The 21,345-nt window shown below is 47.3% G+C and overlaps 2 protein-coding genes across 4 annotated transcripts in view; both read right to left on the bottom strand.

The window, feature by feature from the left end:
- The window catches only part of LOC130386533 (angiomotin-like), a 34,406-nt gene extending 21,138 nt beyond the window's left edge, over window positions 1-13,268 (bottom strand). For 2 of the 3 annotated variants that reach the window (XM_056595496.1, XM_056595497.1), the window contains exon 1: window positions 12,998-13,268. In XM_056595496.1, the coding sequence (XP_056451471.1) occupies window positions 12,998-13,004 (7 nt within the window). In that variant the 5' untranslated portion in view covers window positions 13,005-13,268. Of the gene's footprint in view, window positions 1-11,569; window positions 11,798-12,997 lie in introns of those variants that run through there. The other variant, XM_056595499.1, reaches the window with a different exon arrangement.
- A 1,864-nt stretch (window positions 13,269-15,132) lies between these two features.
- LOC130386123 (phosphoglycerate kinase 1-like) overlaps window positions 15,133-21,345 on the bottom strand; it is a 6,385-nt gene continuing 172 nt past the window's right edge. Inside the window, exons 2-6 of the mRNA XM_056594901.1 lie at window positions 20,607-20,800; window positions 18,311-18,490; window positions 17,191-17,368; window positions 16,460-16,558; window positions 15,133-15,976 (exon numbers count right to left, since the gene is read on the bottom strand). Of these exons, the coding sequence (XP_056450876.1) occupies window positions 15,936-15,976; window positions 16,460-16,558; window positions 17,191-17,368; window positions 18,311-18,490; window positions 20,607-20,800 (692 nt within the window). The 3' untranslated portion in view covers window positions 15,133-15,935. The remainder of the gene's footprint in view (window positions 15,977-16,459; window positions 16,559-17,190; window positions 17,369-18,310; window positions 18,491-20,606; window positions 20,801-21,345) is intronic.

Below are 21,345 nucleotides of genomic sequence, written 5' to 3'. Positions count from 1 at the left end.
GGTCATTGCCATCACAGGGTAGAACGGAGTAAGACAGTAACGCGCGTGAAATGGTCACGTCAAACACGGTTTACGTCATTTAAGTATGCGCATTAAAACTGATTAGCAATTTGGTTGATTTGGAATCACAGATCGACGACATCATTGAGGATGGAGACTGAAGGAGAAGAGTCAGTGAAAGGGGAACGCAGGGGCGGCCATTCTTTCAGGGTAAGCAACCGCCGCTTGTAACGGTCGTTTCTCTTGCGTTTGTTTGCGTACATTCCAGTAAACATCTTCACACACAATGGGCTGGCATTAGTCACGCAAACTCAGACACACACACACACACACACACACACACACACACACACACACACACACACACACACACACACACACACACACACACACACACACACACACACACACACACACACACACACACACACACACACCTGGCTTGTTTGAAAGATGGTAGTAGAGGGCTGCTGCATTCTTTCAACATTGTTTGAAATGACCCTTTCACCATTTGTAAAAGCACTTTTAAAAATAATATGACTTCCTGTCAAGCTTTCCCCGGAGCCCGGGTGCGTGGGAAAAGGGAAACTCGGAGCTCCTCCTATCCATCTGCTATCCCAGAAAGAGACACACACTTTTATCGGGAATGGGACGACATTCCAAACGTATTAAACGTTTATAGAACAGCATCCTGGAGCAGTTTGTAGTTAGATGAGTTTCACTTTAACCGGCTTTCACTTCATCAAACCAAAAGTGACAATGACAATATATTCTAAATAATAACCTTGGATAAAACCAACAAAGGGATCAGTCTTAATCCATCCAGGTTCAAGTTTGCCAGCATTGTGTAAATAACACTCAATAGCTCCCCAACACATCGTGTGAAAATTATTTGGCTAATGATTATGTTCCTGATTCGCTTCTTGAGAAAAGAAGCGGAGGAAGTACTTTCAATGACATTCCCCCTGGAAGTCATTGAGTAACTCATCATTCAGCGCGACACGGGCGCACGCAAACAATACTTATCTATCCCAACCGTCTCACATACCTCAACACACACCACAGGCACACTCAACGTCTGCATTAGAGTGCTGGGAGACCGAACGCCGGGGGGAATGTGATCCATAAAGGCAGGACACACACACGAAGGAAGCAGCCAAACGGGTACACACCCCAGAGATATCAAACCAGGATCCCACAGTCAAATTCATCAGGAATGTGTCCCTCCTGTTTGATGGGCGACTGTTTAAGTGTTTACATCGTTGGACACACCAACGTCGCTCACCTCTGATCATCTTTAATAAAAAAGGTAACGCGAGAGGAGAGGACAGACGGATAGATAGGCGGGCAGGCAGACAGCAGGCAAGTACACAGACAGGCATGCAGGCAGAGAGATAATAGACAGGCGTAGTAGAGAGATACAGAGGCCGGCCCTTCCAGTCAATAAACATCAAACAACTGACCCCAAAGCACAGCAGCTACGTCCCTGCCTCACAAACGGTCATTCAAACGTCTTCTCTTGAATACAAAAAAAAACAGTTAGTCCAGCACGTTTCCAAGCTCCTACCTGCGATCCTTTGTCAGGGAATTCTGGCCACAATCCTTAAACACCCAGTGCGCCGAGGAACAAACCCTGAGAAGAATCCCAATCCAAATCCTCCCTTCTTCTCAGCCTACGAGCAAGGCACAACTGCGGTCTCAGTGAACCGTCTGCAACACCCCCCCCACCTCCCTCCCCCCGCCCAGACAGGTGGGAAAGGGAGGGGCCGAGGGGTTGGGCACAGAGAGACAGGTGAATCTGGCGCCCATCCAGAACTGGTTCCCGCCCACATACCTGCTCATTGTTGTCCCGGTGCCCAACTTCACTCTTTGTTTTTTGGTTCCTCAAACGGCAACATTTCACACATAGTCAGGCGCGCACGCACGCAAAAACACACACACTCACACTCACACACACACACACACACACACACACACACACACACACACACACACACACCACACGGCTCTTCAGCGTTTTAGGTGGCCTGTGAATCGTCTGTAGGTCAAATCATTATGTCTCATTAGGCTTTTATGATTTCTCTCAGTGCAAAAGCCAGAAATGTACTCGGCTTTCATGGACTTTTTCCAATTCTCGGGCCTTCTTGTCAGAGATGCGCCCTAGCTAATGAATGAATCATTATAATATAAAAATAATAATTGCTGTTGTAGAACATCTGGGAATCTGTGTAGCTAACAGATGTGAACATTTCTAGATACTTGGAGTTAACTAGTCCACAAGGCTAGGCTGATCTATGGATAGCGAGAAGCTAGCGAGACCCAGCATAGTCAGGCGCACACACACACACACACCTATGATGATTCAACCGTGACAGCCGAACCCGCCGCGCGATGCCGTCGCCCCGTACAGCTCCATATATAGAGTAACCATGCGTTCAGACCTCAGACTGCAGGCCGTCTACTGAGGTTACCAGCTCTCACTCATCTCTAATGGTCTCCCAGCAACACGCGAGGAGACCAGCGACCACAGAGCGGAGACCAGCGACCAAAGACCAGTGACACACGCGGAGACCAGCGACCCCAGACCAGTGACACACGCGGAGACCAGCGACCACAGAGCGGAGACCAGCGACCACAGACCAGTGACCCACGCGGAGACCAGCGACCACAGAGCGGAGACACAAGCTGAGACCAGCGACAAACTGAGACCAGCGACCACAGACCAGTGTCAGGCTGAGACCAGCGACAAACTGAGACCAGCGACCACAGACCAGTGACACAAGCTGAGAGCAGCGACAAACTGAGACCAGCGACCACAGACCAGTGCCACAAACAAGCTGCGAATAGCGACAAACTGAGACCAGCGACCACAGACACAACCTGAGACCAGCGACCACAGACCAGTGACACACGCGGAGACCAGCAACCACAGAGCGGAGACAGCGACCAGACCAGTGACACAAACTGAGACCAGCGACAAACTGAGACCAGCGACCACAGACCAGTGACACACGTGGAGACCAGCGACACAGACACAAGCTGAGACCATCGACCAGCCACAAACTGAGACCAGCGACCAGCCACGAACTGAGACCAGCGACCACAGACACAAACTGAGACCTGCGACAAACTGAGAGCAGCGACAAACTGAGAGCAGCAACACGTGCGGAGACCAGCTGAGACCAGCGCAGAGACAGCACAGAGACCAGCGACCACAGAGCAGCACAAAAACGTTCAGGGGATTTCAGCCTAAGCAAACGTTCAGTGCTGCAAGTTTTCCTACTACCGAAATCCAAAAAGTGAATGATCTTCACGGGATTCCCAATTGTAAGGTCCCTTCACACAAGAGGCATTATAAACATACAGTAGGAATAAATAAAGAGCTGAATATTTATGAAACCCGTCCAATGTTTGTACAGAGTTGGTGTTGAAACGGTGACACACAGTCAAAGTAGCCTACTGCCCCCGCATTTTCAAGACACTGGGCCGACGGGGAAGTTACCGACCCAGCCACAGTCAGCTGCAAACTATCTGGCGGTCCGAGCGTGGGCGGAGTCTCAGACGCATATTTTTCGGATATTCACTGGGAGAAAGACACCTCCCCTCTCCTACGCTAGTTTTTTGTTAGCGCTACCGTCTGGGTCTTCGACAGGAAGTCCCAGGTGTCCCGATGTGGAAGGTAAGAGTTTCGTGGTGCCGGACCACGCGACAGAAAGGATTAGATTAGATAACTTTATTGATACCCGGAGGTAGATTTGAGCACAGTTAAGTGAGCTGGCCTTCTCCACACATGACAGACAAGACATTTAAGACACAGTAAACATAACAAAATCACAGCAAAAGTGCAAGTGATGCACCATATTGAATGACAGGGATCAGAAGAGGAGGATGATGATAAAAAAATAAGTATAATAATAATGATAATAATAAGGGAGGGGGGGTCATTACTTTAGTTTGGTTTCACATCCATAATAGCATAACAAAAGCGCTACTCAACGCTACGGTGCCCAATCGAAGCGTCCCTGAGCTCTGGTCTGACGGACCCCGGGAACGGGCCGTCTCCACCGCAAGGACGGCGGAAACCCGGGAATAAAGAGGAGCTCAGGAGGACGACGACAGCCAAACCAGAGTCAGATGTGTGTTTGTGTTAGTGAGTCCCGGTATCGAGGATGGATCCAGGGTATTGAGCCGGGGATATAGTGTTACAAGGCGCGGCGCAGCCGGGAGGCGCTCGGGGAGTCCAGCGCAGGCCCTTGGACGCGGGGCTGAGTTTGGGGTGTAAATACGACAGGGTCCTAGCAACCATTGCCCCGCGCCGCGACAGATCAGACTCAGATCAGTAAGATGTTTATTGCCATGATGTAGGTTTCCACGTACAAGGAATTCTGTTTTTGTATCTAAGGTGCGTGCCCTACGATGAACAATTAACAATATAACAATAATAGACAGGGTGGGTAACGAGACAGACCAAACCCATCAGCAACAACAAAGTGAAAGAGATATGAATGCATGAGGGGATGCATTCTGACTCCGGGAAGGGGAAGGGAAGCCTACGTAATCGGCTGATTCCACAGGGGTTGTTCCTGGGTTAGGTTACGCAACTGGGATACTGGTCTGTTTGTATACTGGTCTGTTTGTGTTACTGGTTTGAGACAGCGACCACAAACGCTATGACACTCCGGACGTCACCGACACCGGACGTCCTTTGTCCAACCTGTACACGTTGGACAAAGGAAGATTGCTCAAAGGCACTCTGTCAGTACATACCCATCACTTGAAACCTGCCCCATTCTGGGAACAAGCATGGGGATCACATACCGCTAGATTATTTCAAACCAAATAGTGGGATGTAAAAATAAAATGCCATGTTGGCCCTCAATCATTCATTTTGCATCATGGCAACCATGGTATTCTTCTTGCTTCACATTCAGGGACCGAAAGCCGTTATGCACCATGAATATGACGACCTCTGACCTACTGAACGCGTCGTGTTGCAGGCGGTTGCGGAGGACGAGGGCTTCGACCGTTTAGCGCTTCTGGGGTGTCGGGACCAGCTGCCACCCTCGTCCCCCATGAAACCATTTAGTCAGAACTAACAGTCTTGGCGGCCAGGGAGAGATTCCTTTAATTAGCCATCACACTCTCCATCCTCCACACACACACACACACACCCACACACACACACACACACAACACAACACACAACACAACACACACCACACACACACACACACACACACACACACACACACACACACACACACACCCACACTACAGTGTTCCGGACTCACCGTGGGATCACCGTGACGACCCTTTCACACCTTGGATATGCCAGAGATGTGGCCATGGAAGGGGAGCATGCAGACCACTACTACCCCTTAAGGCATTCATAAATTAACAACATGGAACGGAACGTTCGCTGCTTATACCGTCAGTACTACTCATATTTGGTCGGTGGCCATTTCAAAACATTATGCTAAGAAACCCTGGCCGTGAAGCAAGAAGACACCTGCAACCACCAAGCCCTAACTATCATGTCATCGTAACAGAATAAAGAGGGTGAATCAGCCCCTCAACTCACAGAAAGAGCGAGGGATGCATAAGATGATAGCATAAGCGACCTTCGGATAAAGCGGCTTTTTTCCGATCTGTTACTTATCATCGGTCCACCTCAATGCTGGCGTAATGGTGTCGAGCTACGGCTCATTGTCCACACTCCTGGGACGTCCCGTCTGAAGAGGGAATTAAAAAAGAGCAAAGCAGGAAGCAGAACAGGCCGGAGTAGAGCTGTCAGAGGAGAAAGACAAATGATAAACACGAGCGCGCGCGCACGCGCGCACGCGCGCACGCACGCACGCACGCACGCACGCACGCACGCACGCACGCACGCACGCACGCACGCACGCACGCACGCACGCACGCACGCACGCACGCACGCACACACACACACACACACCCACACACACACACACACACACACACACACACACACACACACACACACACACACACACACACACACACACACAGGGGGGCAAAAGCAGAGGGAAGAAAACTGTAGTGAAGGTCAGAGGAAAGAGAGCAGGAGAAATGGAATGTGAAACGGAGTTAGAGAAGAGAGAGAGAGAGAGAGAATAAAAGTGGGAATTGCGAGGGGGAACCGCCATGAAAGGTAGAGAAGACAAATCGGGGAACGGGGAACGGGGCCGCCGACCAGAGGAACAGGGGGACAGGGAAGTAAAGGGAAAACCGAGAAACGTGTGTTCGGACACCAGCAGGAAATGCAACATTCCATTCTGGAATAGAACCCCCTCGACCCCCCTGCTCTCATTCTGCTGGAGTCCCACCGACCGGCTCAACCACGCCCCCTCTCCTTCCTGGAGAATTATCTTTCTGAGGGGAAATATACATGTGTGTGTGTGTGTGTGTGTGTGTGTGTGTGTGTGTGTGTGTGTGTGTGTGTGTGTGTGTGTGTGTGTGTGTGTGTGTGTTGCCCAAAAAAAAGGCTGATTTCCCTCTGTATCTCTCTAAAAGTTCCCATGCCTCAGGCTGATAGCTAGCAACAAGCTATGGGTTGCACTAATAATCAGCCTGGGTTACAAAGATGAGCGGTAACCCGTAGCTTGTTGTTAGCTCACACTCAGCCTGGGTTTCAATGATGAGCTTGACAGGCCTTCGTAAACACAGACAACCTGTAGCTTGTTGCTAGCTGGGTTTCAATGATGAGGGGTAAATCCTAAATAAATGTAAATATACCTTACCCTAGGCTAATCAAAACTCTATTTCACCACGTTTCGCATGAGAAACATTGAAGCAGTTTCAAACATTATCCCCACTTATGGACGATTTGATGATCATTGATCAATGATAATTTCTTGATTAATTACTTAACAATGACCAAATCACCATTACTATCATGAACATTCCTATGCTTCTATACTTCTGAAATGCAGGCACTGCGGTGCGTAACCCGAATGTTAACCCCAAAACTAGAACTATTAACTAAACCCTCAAACTCAATCCATCAAAACAGGGTTTGGGTAATACTTTGGTAATACTAATGGGTTATAGGGACCCCTAACCTCAGAACGAAAAACCAAAACCCCAAAACCCGTTAAATGGGAAGCAGACTGAAAACCTCAAACTAAAACCCATCCCATAGGAACCCCTACGTCTAAAACCACACCCAAAGGGCACCCTTATATAAACCTAAAACTGAAAACCTTACCCTAAAACCCATCCCATAGGAAACCATAGTCCTAAAACGGAAAACCTAACCTTAAAACCCAGCCCATAGCAACCCAATAACCAAACACCATCCCTAAAACTAACCCATAGGAGACCCTAACCCTAAATCTCTCTCAGCAGAGGAAAAGGTAGTCGAGCCAAGAGCCTCAGAAGACATCTGCTCTCTCTCTGTCTTTTCATCCCTCTTCCATTCCTCCAGTCTCTTGTCCAACTCTTAGATTTCTTGCAGTTGGGTCTTTTCAGGGCTGTCCAACACACACACACACAACACACACACCACAACACACACACACACCACACAACACACACACACCACACACAACACACACACACACCACACACACACACACACACACACACTGCTGTGGTGATTCATTGTGGAGAGAGATCATGTTCCGCTGAAACACGTGACTGATTAAGAGGAGAAAGAGAGAGGGGTGAGGGGAAAGAAATCCACTTTAGTCCTTCTTTTCACTGAGTCGTGTTGTTCTGGGGAACATGTTTGATCTGAACTGCGTTGTGGGTAGTCTGGGCCCGGGGCTCATCATTGAAACCCAGAGGAGGGAGCTAGGAAACAGGAGGGGGGGGGGGGACTCACCTGCTCAGGTACGACAGCCAATCAGCACCCAGGGCCTGCATAATCTCAAGCGGCCGGCTAGCCTATCGCGTGAGGCCTAGCTCCTCTGGGTTCCATCCCCCGCGCCGGCTTAAGGGACGATTGAGAGTCCGTCGGTGCGTCTGCCAGTGAGGCTGGACGCTGCTCTCCCAAGGAGACAACGCCGGGGCTCTGTGGAGCTCTGACTCTGGCCGTTGTTTGTTGTGGTTGTTTATTTTAATGAAATTAATAAACTTGGTCGGTGTCTCCTCTCTGTCCCGCGATCTATCTCTCTCTCTCTCTCTCTCTCTCTCTCTCTCTCTCTCTCGGGGCCCATAGAACCAGGCCAAAGGCAGGAACAGACTCTGAGTCCAAGACACCCCCCCCCCCCCCCCCCTGACCCTCCCTCCCGCAAGCAGCTTTTTAAATAATAACCCCTGCGTCCTGGCCACATGATTTACTGTGCATATCTCCGTGTTCCCAGGAGGCCAGAGCATGAAGAGATATACGTTTCCCCCCCCCCCAGCGGCAACGGCCCACATGACATGAGCCCGTTACTGCCCGTTACTGCCAGTTACTACCCGGCCCAGAGTCAGACGAGGGATCGCGTCGTTAAGTTCTCCCTGAGTAAGCAGAATGCCGCGGGGCTGCAGAAAGCAGTCCAGGGCTGTAGCTCATCGCCACTGGGTTTCGACAACAAATAAAAGAGGGTTCCTGTGGAAACTACCCTCCGGCCGTGCCAAGAGAGTGTGCAAGACGTTGCACTTGGCGCAGACATGAACGAGTTTGACAGGTGATCAATATGAGGACCATCGTTCCCCCGGTCAAATAAGAAACAGACGCACAACACAACACCACGCTGGGGTTGCCATGGGGACCAGTCAACAGATCCATCCCAAACATCAGCTAGCAGGTTGTCATTGCAAAACATCTGGCTTCTCTCCTGCCCTCTATGATGTGGGATGTCATTAGTCCAAACACACACACACACACACACACACACACCACACACCACACACACACACACACACACACACACACACACACACACACACACACACACACACACACACTTAATACAAAGCATCTGCCCGGAAGCTGTGATGATGGTCGACACATTGCTGACAGTGTCACACACACACATATATATACACAATTATCAAATTGATTAAGAAGGAAGACTATTAGATACAACAGTCAATCCTTTGAACAAGTGGATTGGAGTTTGACATTTAAAACTTTCAACATGTCATACAATTGGACAGACTTACATCGAACCATCTACTGAGGCCTACTCATGAACAAAAGTTTCCTAAAGTGCTCTCCAGGCATTGGCTCAGCATTTAGGATAGCTCATTGCATCACATGACTCATCTGAGTCTCCTGTCAATAACCAGTGGTAAGGAGAGGGTTCTTCGTGTGAAGCATATTGATGTCTCCTTAGTTAAAAGGGACGTCTAGATCAAGGTAGGTCAAATGATCACGTGACCCGATGATATAGCCTGCATCAGATATTTAGTTAAGCGACAGCGACAGATTGCCAGTCAGACTTGAAACAAAAATGACCTAGAGTAAACCGTTGGGATCAGATTCCGGTGTTTTTTTGAAACACAGAGGACAGATTCGAACACCTTTGCATTGTCGATGACACAACCTGATATAATAATCAATGAGCAAATGAGCAACACCGTCGGTGAGTGACAACACACGTGTGAAATTCTTAAGCCTGCATGGATTTATGAACATGTAAATATTTTGTAATACAAGCATACAAATGTACTAAATAATATAATACTAATAAATTATAGAAAATAATTGTATACACGCAGCTAAATTGCTTCCGTGTTTGCAATGCAGTTGTCATCTGCCAAGGAGGAATGTTGGATACTTTTGATGAAATGAACTCACTAAACATTGACCACTAAATGCAAAACAATTTTTCCCAAAAATATCCACATATCATACATTGAATAATTGCCCGGATTTTCCTTTACATCACGTGACAACGATCGACAGCAAGGGCAGACAATAAAAGCGATGCTGTTGGACTTTAGCCAAGAGGCAACAACAAAAGACTGAAGAGGATATTGAACGGCTAAGAGAAAGACAAGGGTTGACCTCAAGTTGGATGGCTTGTCAGGGATTTATTCTATGATGATAGAGAGGTCAAAGGTTATATTCTCACCAACAGGCCCTTAAATCACTGAGGAAATAGTGGATGTCAGGACATACGGACTGCATTACCAAAGCAAGTACAAGGAGGAGGGAATGGTCTGAGTTCACCAACCGTGTCAGAGAAGGACCAACAGCATAAATGACAACAGAATGCCAGAGGGACTGAGGGCCCAAATCAAAGTGTGTGAGAGAGGGGGATAGAGAGAGAGAGAAGGGGGGGGGGGGAGAGAGAGAAGCAATCAGAGGAATTCCTGGGTTCTGAGTCATTGGCAGTGGGCCTTGTATCATAGAGACTGAAGTGCACACACACACACACACACACACACACACACACACACACACAACACACACACACACACACACACACACACACACACCACACACACACACCACACAACACACACACACACACACCTTCCCTCCGATCCATACACACTTGTACATCTCTTTCTGTATGCGTCTGTGCTGCAACCCTTGTAGGCATCTCTAGTTAATAAACTTCACTGAATCCCACACGGCATCCTTCTCCCAATTGGACTCAGACAGCAAGCCACTGATTCACCCACTACCGTTTGAACACTATGCACACATACCAGTTTGAGTAGTAGGCTACAAACAATTAAATCAAGCAGCCTTCGCCACACAATGTGAACCATCACCACCGAGGATCAAAGCGATTGAGAAGAGTTGGGCTAACCCTTAAAAAAAGGAAGTCATTCTTTTTTGGAGTCAAAGATGATTCTCTTTAAAGAGGTTATAACGTTTGAGGGGGTTCAGTTCCAATGCCACAACCCTGGATGAAACACAAAATGATTAACCAATCCAAGATGATTATCCGTTGTTGGCCAAATCATTATGGTCCTTGCCCAAAGCTATGCCTGGCTCTTGTTTTGGAAAAAGTGTTGTGTTTGGATATGTGCACGGCATTGGGGTCACATGACCAGGGATTTCCCTTGCGCAACATTCCATTAGACATCAAAACTCTGGGGTCTGCTCACACAATTATACACTGGGAATTATACACTGGGAATGAACCACTTAACGTGACAAATAAGGGCTTGAAACTACTCAGGCCGAAATATGGCGATTTACATGCCAAAAAACAAACACCAAACCTCAATCTCACTCAGACACACGCAATAATAATGAATAAATAATAGTACAACAATAAGGAATTAGCCAAAAACATTATAAATGCGTTATTACAACAAAAATTCACTCTGACCACTGAACATTCTTGACACTGCAACAAGCGTGCAAATCCAGGTAGCACACTATGCAGTGCATGGTAAGACAGGACACACGGGGAAGGGACAAAGCCAGCTGCCAAATAGAGTCCTGGAAAACATTCACTCGCATCTGCCAACCGAGTAAAATCACTGCCAAGTTGAACAACCTTTTGACGTTTTATAGCGACGTTGACTCGCGTATCTGGCAGTATCACGTTATTTCTTGCCTCAATCCGGATTGGTTACAGAAGAAAAGAAAAAAGGTGAGATGTTAAAATGACCTCGTTTGAGTGAAACAAAGTCTCGGCTCCTATAGACCTACCTTTATACCGACGTCCGGTGGAATGGCTCCCCGTTACTCGCTCGTTTCCATGTCCAAGTATTAATGCACTTAATGTCCCACAAAGTTCACTTGCGTTGCGCCGATGGCGCTTTTGATCGGACGGACGGATGGCGAGTTGCGTTTGTGGTTCGCCATAAAGTATCCGCACGTCTCTCCTGACTTCATAGTTATTAAAAAGGCGGCAGGGGGAAAAAGTGGAGGTCTGCTCTCTACTGGGACTGCGCTATGAAAGGAATGCGGCGAAGAACGGCCCCCTTTCCGTGGACCGCAGAGACCCGGCAGAGACCCAGCAGAGACCCAGCACAGGGTGAAGGAAAGAGTCCCCCCCTCCCCTTTTATTGGAAAGTAGAGGAGTTTTTGAAACTTCTCGGGCTGAAAATCCCTCCTTCCCCTGCACCAAAGGGAAGACGGCCACTTCGACGGGCCTTTCTGTTGGCTTTTGGGACCGTCGCTCAGCACGGAACAAAAAAAGAAAAAAAGAGAAAGAAACAAAAAGAGCTTTTGTGCGTCGGGGAGAAACGGTCGGCCATCCACCGAGGCATTGACTGAGACTAAACCAGGGCGCCGCAACCAGCCACCCAACAGATGCGCGTCTGTTGCGATCTGCACACAGAACAACGCTCAGCTGATAGAGAGGGACCATATTAGTGGAGGAAATTAACTATTTGCGCTGCGTCGCTCGATAACCGCACCGGCAGAGACTTTGATCATGTAAAACGTGCGATCACATCTGTCTCCAGATGCGCCTGTTGGGGTCACCTGAGGGGGGTCTCCGGGAACATTGTTTAGGGATAGATGAGGCCATAAGCGTCATCGGGGTTGTCATTGTTGTCATCCTACCAAAGTCACACCATTATATAGGAAACACAATAATTAGGATATCGGAGTGCACGGAGCCTGATCCGTCTGTCTGAGGTCGTATAGTACTCGGATCCCTGCACGTCGCCTTTGCAGGCCCAGCCCATCTGAAGTCTGCCCGATGCTTTACTTCAAAAGCGTAATAAATGACCAGTAACAAACATTAAAACTATAAAATACATGTAGGCTATACACATTCGGGGATAATTAGATATTTTATTAGTTCACAGCAGCCAGGAAGATTCAACACTCAATGCATCATCATTAAGGTTGGCATATATAACGACATTATCTATATGATAAATTATATGCATATGCACGAATGGAAATGGAGCATACAGTAGGCCTACATCTGCATAATTAGGATCTTTATCGTCACATAAGCTGCATTTAAAACAGTACGATTAATATCAGTCGTGTAGTAGGCTAATGCCTACATCTGAACCACATTGCATTCAGTCATGTAAATAAACTATGAACCAATAGGACAACATCAACAATATCCGACACTATTCCAGTGGTAAAGTAATAAAAAAGTCAAAAACGTACCCAGCATGGATTCAGTGATCTCCAGCAGATCCAAGCCCGTGACCCTTTCTCTGTGAAGGCAGAACAAGTTCAGTTCATCTCTGCATCGGGGCTGTTGTCAGTGTCACACGTCATTTAGGTTCGCGCGTTATAAAATGTATATGGCCCAATCAGTCTAAAATTACTATTGACACAGCACACAATTTGAGGACGTGATTCAAAACGAAAAAAGTAGCACAAGAGCATCATTATGCGGTACAGAGAGGAACTGCATGCGGACCCAGAAGCTTTGCCCCCTCCCACATGTTGAGAGGTGCATGCTGCACCACCTCTGAAGGTAATCCCAAACATGTCAAATGCGAATGGGATCTCGTACTTGGGCACCTGGAGCGCCTGCCTGGCTCCACCGGAGACTTACCTAGAAAGCTGTCCGCACAATCCGACAGACCGATGTGGCGAATCCACCCAGCGACCTCCTCTGGACTCCAATGCTCGATGTAGATCATTGTCATGTTGCTATTCGGTTTTCTTCAGATGCCCCAATCACTTCATACAGTAGCCTCCATGTTAAGAGAAACGTCCCAACCGAGCTGCAGTCCCGATCTCTGGATGTAGGCTAACCTACAACCAGTAGTGATGCAGGGACTGCTAAGTGTAATGAAGTGTTGATTTTTGCCAATTTAACTTCTGTCATGCAGATTGCGGCAGGTCACATGTCTTAACTAGGTTGACTTGTAGTGCGTCGACATAAGATGTACGAGGTTTGCAGAAAATGTGGGCGCACACTTGGTAGCCGCGGGGAACACTTTACGCACAAAGTGAAGACAAATGCTACTTGGAGCAGATGTAGGCTATCCAACACGTGCTGAAAGAGTCGACATTGTAACGTGATCTAAGCGCCGCTCCTGGGATTAGGTGGCCGAGTCAAAGAAATAGGCAGACTCACCTTTTCATTAGTTTAAAATGTCTTAAGAAAGTTTTGTTCTTCCACGCATATAGAGGCGAGGACGCCGCACAGCAGCACCTCGCCAGGTGAGGGCGGAACACGACAAGACACGGCAACCTTCTGGTGCATTATGGGTAGTGGAGTTTTTGCGCAGAAGACAACCAGATTATTTCCAAAGTGTTTATTTCCCCACCAGGCAACAAACCGTCCTTCTGTGTTCCACCTATTTTATGACCCTGTTGATAAACACTGTCTATTTGTATATCTCAGCTAAAGGGACTTTATACATTTATTTCAAAACTTGATTAATTTAATCCATGTTCTATACCCTAATTATTGTCGTCAATATTTGGCGGATTCATAGCAACATTCTGGTATCAAAAAAGCCTTTGTGGTCCAGGGTGGGCTTGAATGAGAATATTATGAATGGGAGACCTTGCAGATTGTTGGAAAATAAACCAACCTGCTATGTATGCCCCCCCTGAGACCAGTCCAGATACCAAGGCTACCGTTTCTAGGATGTAGCTTGAGAATAGGCCCTCATTAAATCCACCAGTAAAGTAATGGAACAATAGATCCACTTCAACACAAACAAGTCTGGTCATGTGGAGGCCTTAACACTTAGGCCCAATCCCATTTCTACCCCTTCCCCCTCCCCCTTGTTTTGAAGGGGTAAGGGATAGAAATGGGATTGGGCCTTACGTGGTGTGCATTATATATATATATTAATATATATATATATATAATATATTATATATATATATATATATAATATATATATATATATATAATATATATATATATATTATAGATTATATATATATATATATTAATATATATTATATATATATATTATATATATATATATATATATATATATATTGTGTAATCCAGTCTCCCCTTTTAACCGTTTTCCTGATTAGACTTGAAGACTTACCAATACCACCTAGCCAGTTAGTTTGTAAGTTCATAAAGCAAACAAATCGTCACAAGTATACATGCATAAGCTAAGAAAATAACTTCCAGGAGAGGGAATGAGTTTTACAGAACATTTTTCTTTTTTTATTTCCCACAACTACATCTTAGCTCAAGGTTGCATACCAGTCGGAGATTGCGCCCTCTTTTGATTTGCCCAAAATAAACATCCAACTATCCAATAGGGGCCAGGGACAGAGATTGGTTACAGAGCTGTTGACAAGGAGAAATAATGTGTGAAAAACAACCAAACCGTTGCATAATAATAACCAGGTGTATTAGATATCAATGATGAGGGCGCAGTTATGTGTTCTCTAAGGCAAAGCCAAGCTAGACACTGATTCACACAAAACAGATGCACACACGCAAGGTAGTACACACAATCACACAATTATAAGTGCAGGGAACTTAGGGTTCAGATCTCTCCGTGAGAGTGAACAGCTCCAAATGACCAATCAACACCTGCCTCTAACACTGCGTTGTATGTGGAAAGTGCACGAGTAGGGAACAAACAAAACAAGAAAACGGTATTGGTGCTTTGGTTGGGTGTCAATGGTATTTCAGCTGCTCATACAGTAGTTTAACACGAGATCTGAACCCAACTTCACCTGGATGTGGCATGTGTGAGGTGCGTGTCTGTTTGGTGGTCGAAGGCCGTCTTAACACACTTAACATCATCTTGAAAGGTCCTAAAGTCTCCCAGGTCTTAAAACACCCCCTCATTCCGCCATTGAGTCTTAAGATGGCGTCACGACACACTTCGGTTTTTCACCAGCATTTCAACAAGGGGGGGGGGGGGGGGGGGGGGGGGGGGCGCGAGGAAGACTACAGACAGGATTCAAGACGAAGTGACCGGTTAAGTTGAAGACACTGCTAGCTAGCGAGGCTCAGTGAACGAAGAGACAAGAGACAACGGGAGAGTCTTCCTCAGGGGGGCAGAGGAGATGGTTGGAGTTACAGCCCCTCTCCATGTGGAAGAGAAAACGGTTCCCGTCGCCGCACCCCCTCTCCCGGATCGACTCGGGGGGGGGGGGGTGTTTAGGCACTGCTCAGGGCCTCCACACCTGGGAGAACCTTACCTGGAGGATGGAAAGAGAGAGGGCAAGGTAGGGGTCAACACTAGCCGGATGGGACACCTATGATGTTGGAAGTTACACAAGCACGCAGCAGAGTGAAGCCCTGATTTACCCAAAACAAAAATCGTAATGATGAGCGTTCACACAGACAAAGAGGCAGGTTTACGACCAATGCCTTGGGCTTCGATTGCTGCAGTGCTCGCAGGGTGCGCCCAAATCCCGCCCTATACGATACACTGCCTGCAATTCGTCACCAGTACTGCGTGAATGATTGCGTTTAATCTCACTGCGACCACATCGCACCGGTTTCCCAGTGTGTGTGAACGCGCCAATTTAGATTTACTTTACAAGTATATGGCGGCCATACAGCCGGCTGTATGGGGGACTAGAACCATCTTCACCTCCAAGCATCACTCTTTTGCAAAGGCTCCTGGGAAAAAAAAAAGATAACAGCTTTGCCTAAGGTGGCCGTCGGCCAGTACTCACCCTCCAACAGCTCCAGGCTGGCTCCGCCCCCGGTGCTGACGTGGCTGACCTTGTCCTCCGTGTTCCATTTGGCGCAGCAGGTGGCAGTGTCGCCCCCACCTGGACGAGAGCGAGAACACACGGAGAGGAAACCGATCAGCTTGGAATGACGGGCCTGGGCCTTAAGGGGCACCGAAGGAACACGCCGTAGATACACGGTGTAGGCCAATAGTGTCCTGGCCGTACAGGCAGATAATTCCAGCCGAGTTTGAATATTGCTACTTAAAGTGATGGACCACGGGATCTAACAATGCTAAATAAACATAAAATGTCACACAGGGAAGTATCTGATACTACTACCCTACAGAGAAGCTTCTACTCTGAAGGTGTCAAATAGTATGCATGTCAGATCTCCACTCTAGTCTCGAGTCTTGGAAAGACTCAGGATTGAAGGCGTGTGGTCTAGATCCCCTCCCCCCACCCATTTTCCGTTTAGTGTGGTTTGTACTTCCTTGAAGTCCGAAAAGCAGCGAATAGGAACCATCAGTAATAATGAGAGTGGCCTGGCTTTTTACATAACAGATTTATGGTGTCCACCACCTTAAAAAAAAAGGACTCAAAATAGGGGCGTTATAATCGTGCAGGGGAGACCGACAGATGGTGAGATGAGTCCAAAGAGAGGGAAAGAAACAGAACCAGAACTTAAAACAGGACACGGAGGTGGGGAGCAGAAGGGAGGGTCCTTCCCCTACCGATGATGGTGATGCAGCCCGTCTTGGTGACCTCCACCACCTTGTCCATCATGTTCTTGGTGCCGTTGGCGAAGGCGTCCCACTCGAACACGCCCACGGGGCCGTTCCACACGATCTGCTTGGCGCGGCCCACAGCCTCAGCGAAGAGCTTGGAGGTCTCCGGCCCGCAGTCCAAACCCTGGGGTGTCAGAGGGCAACGGTGAGATAAGTGTTTTCGGGTCACTGACATGTGTTCACGGCCCTGTGTTAAGAGGATTCAAATCCTTTAAAGATATTATAGTTTCTATAAGACAATATTTTATAGAAACTATAAAATAGTCAAGACAATAAGACCCGAGAGTTTTGAAGTGTTAAAAAGTATAAAATAAAAAAGGTAGAGGGTGTATTACTTTCGCTTATCAAACCCACATTTTATAGGCATGGATTTGCGTCATGTTTGAACACACAGGCGACATGTGCACGTTGTGTCCATTAAGACACCGGTTCAATACGAGCATGTGCACGTTGTGTCCACTAAGACACCGGTTCAATACGAGCATGTGCACGTTGGGTCCACTAAGACACCGGTTCAATACGAGCATGTGCACGTTGGGTCCACTAGGACACCGGTTCAATACGAGCATGTGCACGTTGGGTCCACTAAGACACCGGTTCAATACGAGCATGTGCACGTTGGGTCCACTGGCACACCGGTTCAATACGAGCATGTGCACGTTGGGTCCACTTGGACACCGGTTCAATACGAGCATGTGCACGTTGGGTCCACTAGGACACCGGTTCAATACGAGCATGTGCACGTTGGGTCCACTAGGACACCGGTTCAATACGAGCATGTGCACGTTGGGTCCACTAAGACACCGGTTCAATACGAGCATGTGCACGTTGGGTCCACTAGCACACCGGTTCAATACGAGCATGTGCACGTTGGGTCCACTTGGACACCGGTTCAATACGAGCGTGTGCACGTTGGGTCCACTAGGTTCAAACTGATGGACCGGTGCCGTAAAGGGACCCCAGACGGAGGTTCTGTCCGGCTGACGGAGGTTCTGTCTGGCTGACGGAGGTTCTGTCTGGCTGACGGAGGTTCTGTCTGGCTAACGGAGGCGTACGGCGCCCTCACCATCCAGCCTGCCGGGATGCCGGCCGCCACGGTCGCCGTTCCCTTGGTGGCGTTCTGGTCGAAATTGTCGGCGGTGACGAAGTCGACGGGCAGGTTGATCTTGACGCCGTTCTTCTCCGCCTTGGCCATCAGGTCCTTGACGATCTTGGCACCCTCCTCGTCGTAGAGAGACGTGCCGATCTGACAGAGAGGAGGAGGAGACTATTCATAACTCAGCTCTCTAGGCCACAGAAGTGGCAATTTAGAGGATGGAGGCCCACCCAGTTCACGGTGAGGAAACTTTAAGAGTTAAACAACAGAGTTCTGTCCACTTCAACTGGCTGTGCACCAAGGTGATGTGAGCTAGCACAGCTCGGCCGACTGGGTTGGGTGAGGGAAGGGTTTAGGGAGAGTCGATAATAAAAAATAAATCTGTAAAAAAAAAAAATGGTACAGGCTAGCCTACAACTCACCAAAGCCTAAGACAGATCCCATTTACATTAAGGGCATTTAGCAGATGCACAATATGTCAGTTTGTCATAAGAAAGCGAAAAAAATATATGGCTGTCTGTACAGTAAGGATGTTCATAGAACCAAGTGTCAAGCAATAAGAAATGCTAGGTTAACCCATTCCCCGTACACAGCAAAGATAGCTTGGCTAAGATGCTACACAATGCTAAATACGATTTTTTTGACACCAGTTTTTAAGTGTCATCCCGGTTATGGGATTGGATTTTATTGATAACAGTATCGAAATCACTATCGATCAGCACTGACTACTAATAGGCCCAGTTTTTTAAGCTACGAGCTGGTTGAGACGTTACACATTGCGCCTTTAGGTATGAAACGCCGTCTGACTTATCCAGGGGTGGACTGGGACAAAAATTCAGCCCTGGCATTTTCTGTCCAGACCAGCCCACTACATTATCAGCACTAGGGGTGGGACCAGACAAACGGGAAGAACCCTGTATGTACTTTATTAAAACGATTTAATCAAGTACATACATCCTGCTATTTGCACTGCAAATAGCAGTGCAAATTGCTATTTGTGTCTCTTGTGCTGTTGACAAGAAAGGTGTGAAACCTGAACAGGAAGTTAACAGACATCCTGTGGTCGCTGCATCTCCATCCCCCATATCTACATAGCTACAAAACGCTTGTTAAATATCACACTTGATCCAACGCTAATTTCTCTCTTGCAGTCTTTAGTCTGTGAATGGGAAAATCTTTTTGTGTAAGCCCAGCATTAGTTAAAACCAGACTCGGACAATAATAAAAAAATATCCTGACAAATAATCTGAATAGAAACATATTACAGACAGTAGCAGCTTTAGAGCTGAAACGCATTTGTTTAAACTGTGACTCAGTCATTGTGAAACCATAAATAGAGAATTTTTTTTTTATCTGTAGCTGCGAGAAAAAGTCTAAGACATGAATTACTTACTCGTGGGAGTCGCGGACTCCCACGACTCCGGCCCAGGCCATGGGGTCCCGCCCACCCTGGTTTGTGTTGTGATTGACAGCACTGTCAGGGCTCTCTGAGCCTGCAGCCCATGATTGATTGACAATGACAAACATAGACCAATAATCTGTGCGATGCTGGCCACACACTGCTAGCCCTCTGTAGCCAATTGGCCGGCCTAATTGGAGGAAATTTAGAGAGAGAGAAAAAAACAAAACATAGCGGACCGGACCGGCCCACATTGGGTCAACGGCCCACCGGGACGATGCCCGGTATGCCAGATGGCCAGTCCACCCCTGGACTTATCAGACTATTTATACAATAGAAATTCCTTAGACAGGTTTTTGGGTTTTGCAATGAGCTTCTGGTTCCCCATACAGTGATATCAGTTGAGGTTAGTAGTCTGTTTAACCATAAAATACAACTTTCCACAAAGTTGGGAAAGACTGCACGCCTAAAGATAATAAAGACAATACCTCTTCAATACCACCATGTTGTGTGTCCTGGCCCAACCAGGCTCATTCAATCTGGCCCCCTAATCATCCTCCTGTATAATTGGCTGACTCATTAATTCCCTCACCCTCCACCTCAAGCTGGTGTGTGGTGAGCGTTCTGGCGCAGATTGGCTGCCGTGCATCACCCAAGTGGGTGCTACATACTGGTGGTGGTTTGTGAGGTCCCCTTTCACTGTAAAAGCGTCTTTGAGTGTCTAGAAAAGCGCTATATAAATTCAATCCATTATGTTGAAAGGATTTAAATTCAGTAAAACTGAAAAGGAAAAAAAAAATATTTCTTCTCCATTGTTCAGTTATTAATGTGAGATGAATAAAGTTGGGAGCACTAGTGCAGCCTCACCTCCATGTTGTTCAGGACTTTGAGGAAGGTGAAGGCCATGCCTCCGCCAATGATCATCTCGTTGACCTGGTCCAGCATGTTGTTGATCAGCTGGATCTTGTCCTTCACCTTGGCCCTGAAAGAGAGAAAGAGGAAAGAAAGAAAAGCAAAAAAGATAAAGATAGCTCTTCCTGGATTTGTGCTGCAAATGGCCACTGCACAACCTTAAACCAAGATGAAACGGTGCATGTTGCAGAATTTACTGTTAAATACTGTGAACAATTTTAGTGAATACTAATTGAGGGAAGGCTTTAGTTAACTTGAGTCCAAGAGACCCTCTGTGCTATGGTCGATGTCTCTAGTGTCAGTCCATGGCAGTGACCTTCGGGGGTTCATTTTGATAACACACATAAGGCAGGAAGAAATAAGGAGTCCTGATTGGCTGCCACGCTGGACTCTGAGCAGAGCACATAACTGTATAGATGCTCCACCCATGCAGCTTAGTGGGTCACAATAACCTATATAATATCAGCTATTTCCATGTTATCTAGCATAACTGAATAGGATACGCATAGATTGGACAATACCAGTATTGCTACATTACTATCATACAGCACGATTCTTAAGTATGTTGTCTGATTCATGAATGCTCTGAAATGTAATTCCGTGTTGGTAGAATGTAGCTCATCCCTTCCCGTGGCTTTACAGCTGAAAGCCTAACGAGTGGCCAAGCGATCATTTAGGAGAGTTACTGTGCTGG

The sequence above is a fragment of the Gadus chalcogrammus genome, chromosome 7 (assembly GCF_026213295.1).
Source record: "Gadus chalcogrammus isolate NIFS_2021 chromosome 7, NIFS_Gcha_1.0, whole genome shotgun sequence".
NCBI classification, from domain to species: Eukaryota; Metazoa; Chordata; class Actinopteri; order Gadiformes; family Gadidae; genus Gadus; species Gadus chalcogrammus.
The sequence above is the reverse complement of the archived record's forward strand: the minus strand, read 5'-3'. Positions and strand labels throughout refer to the sequence as shown.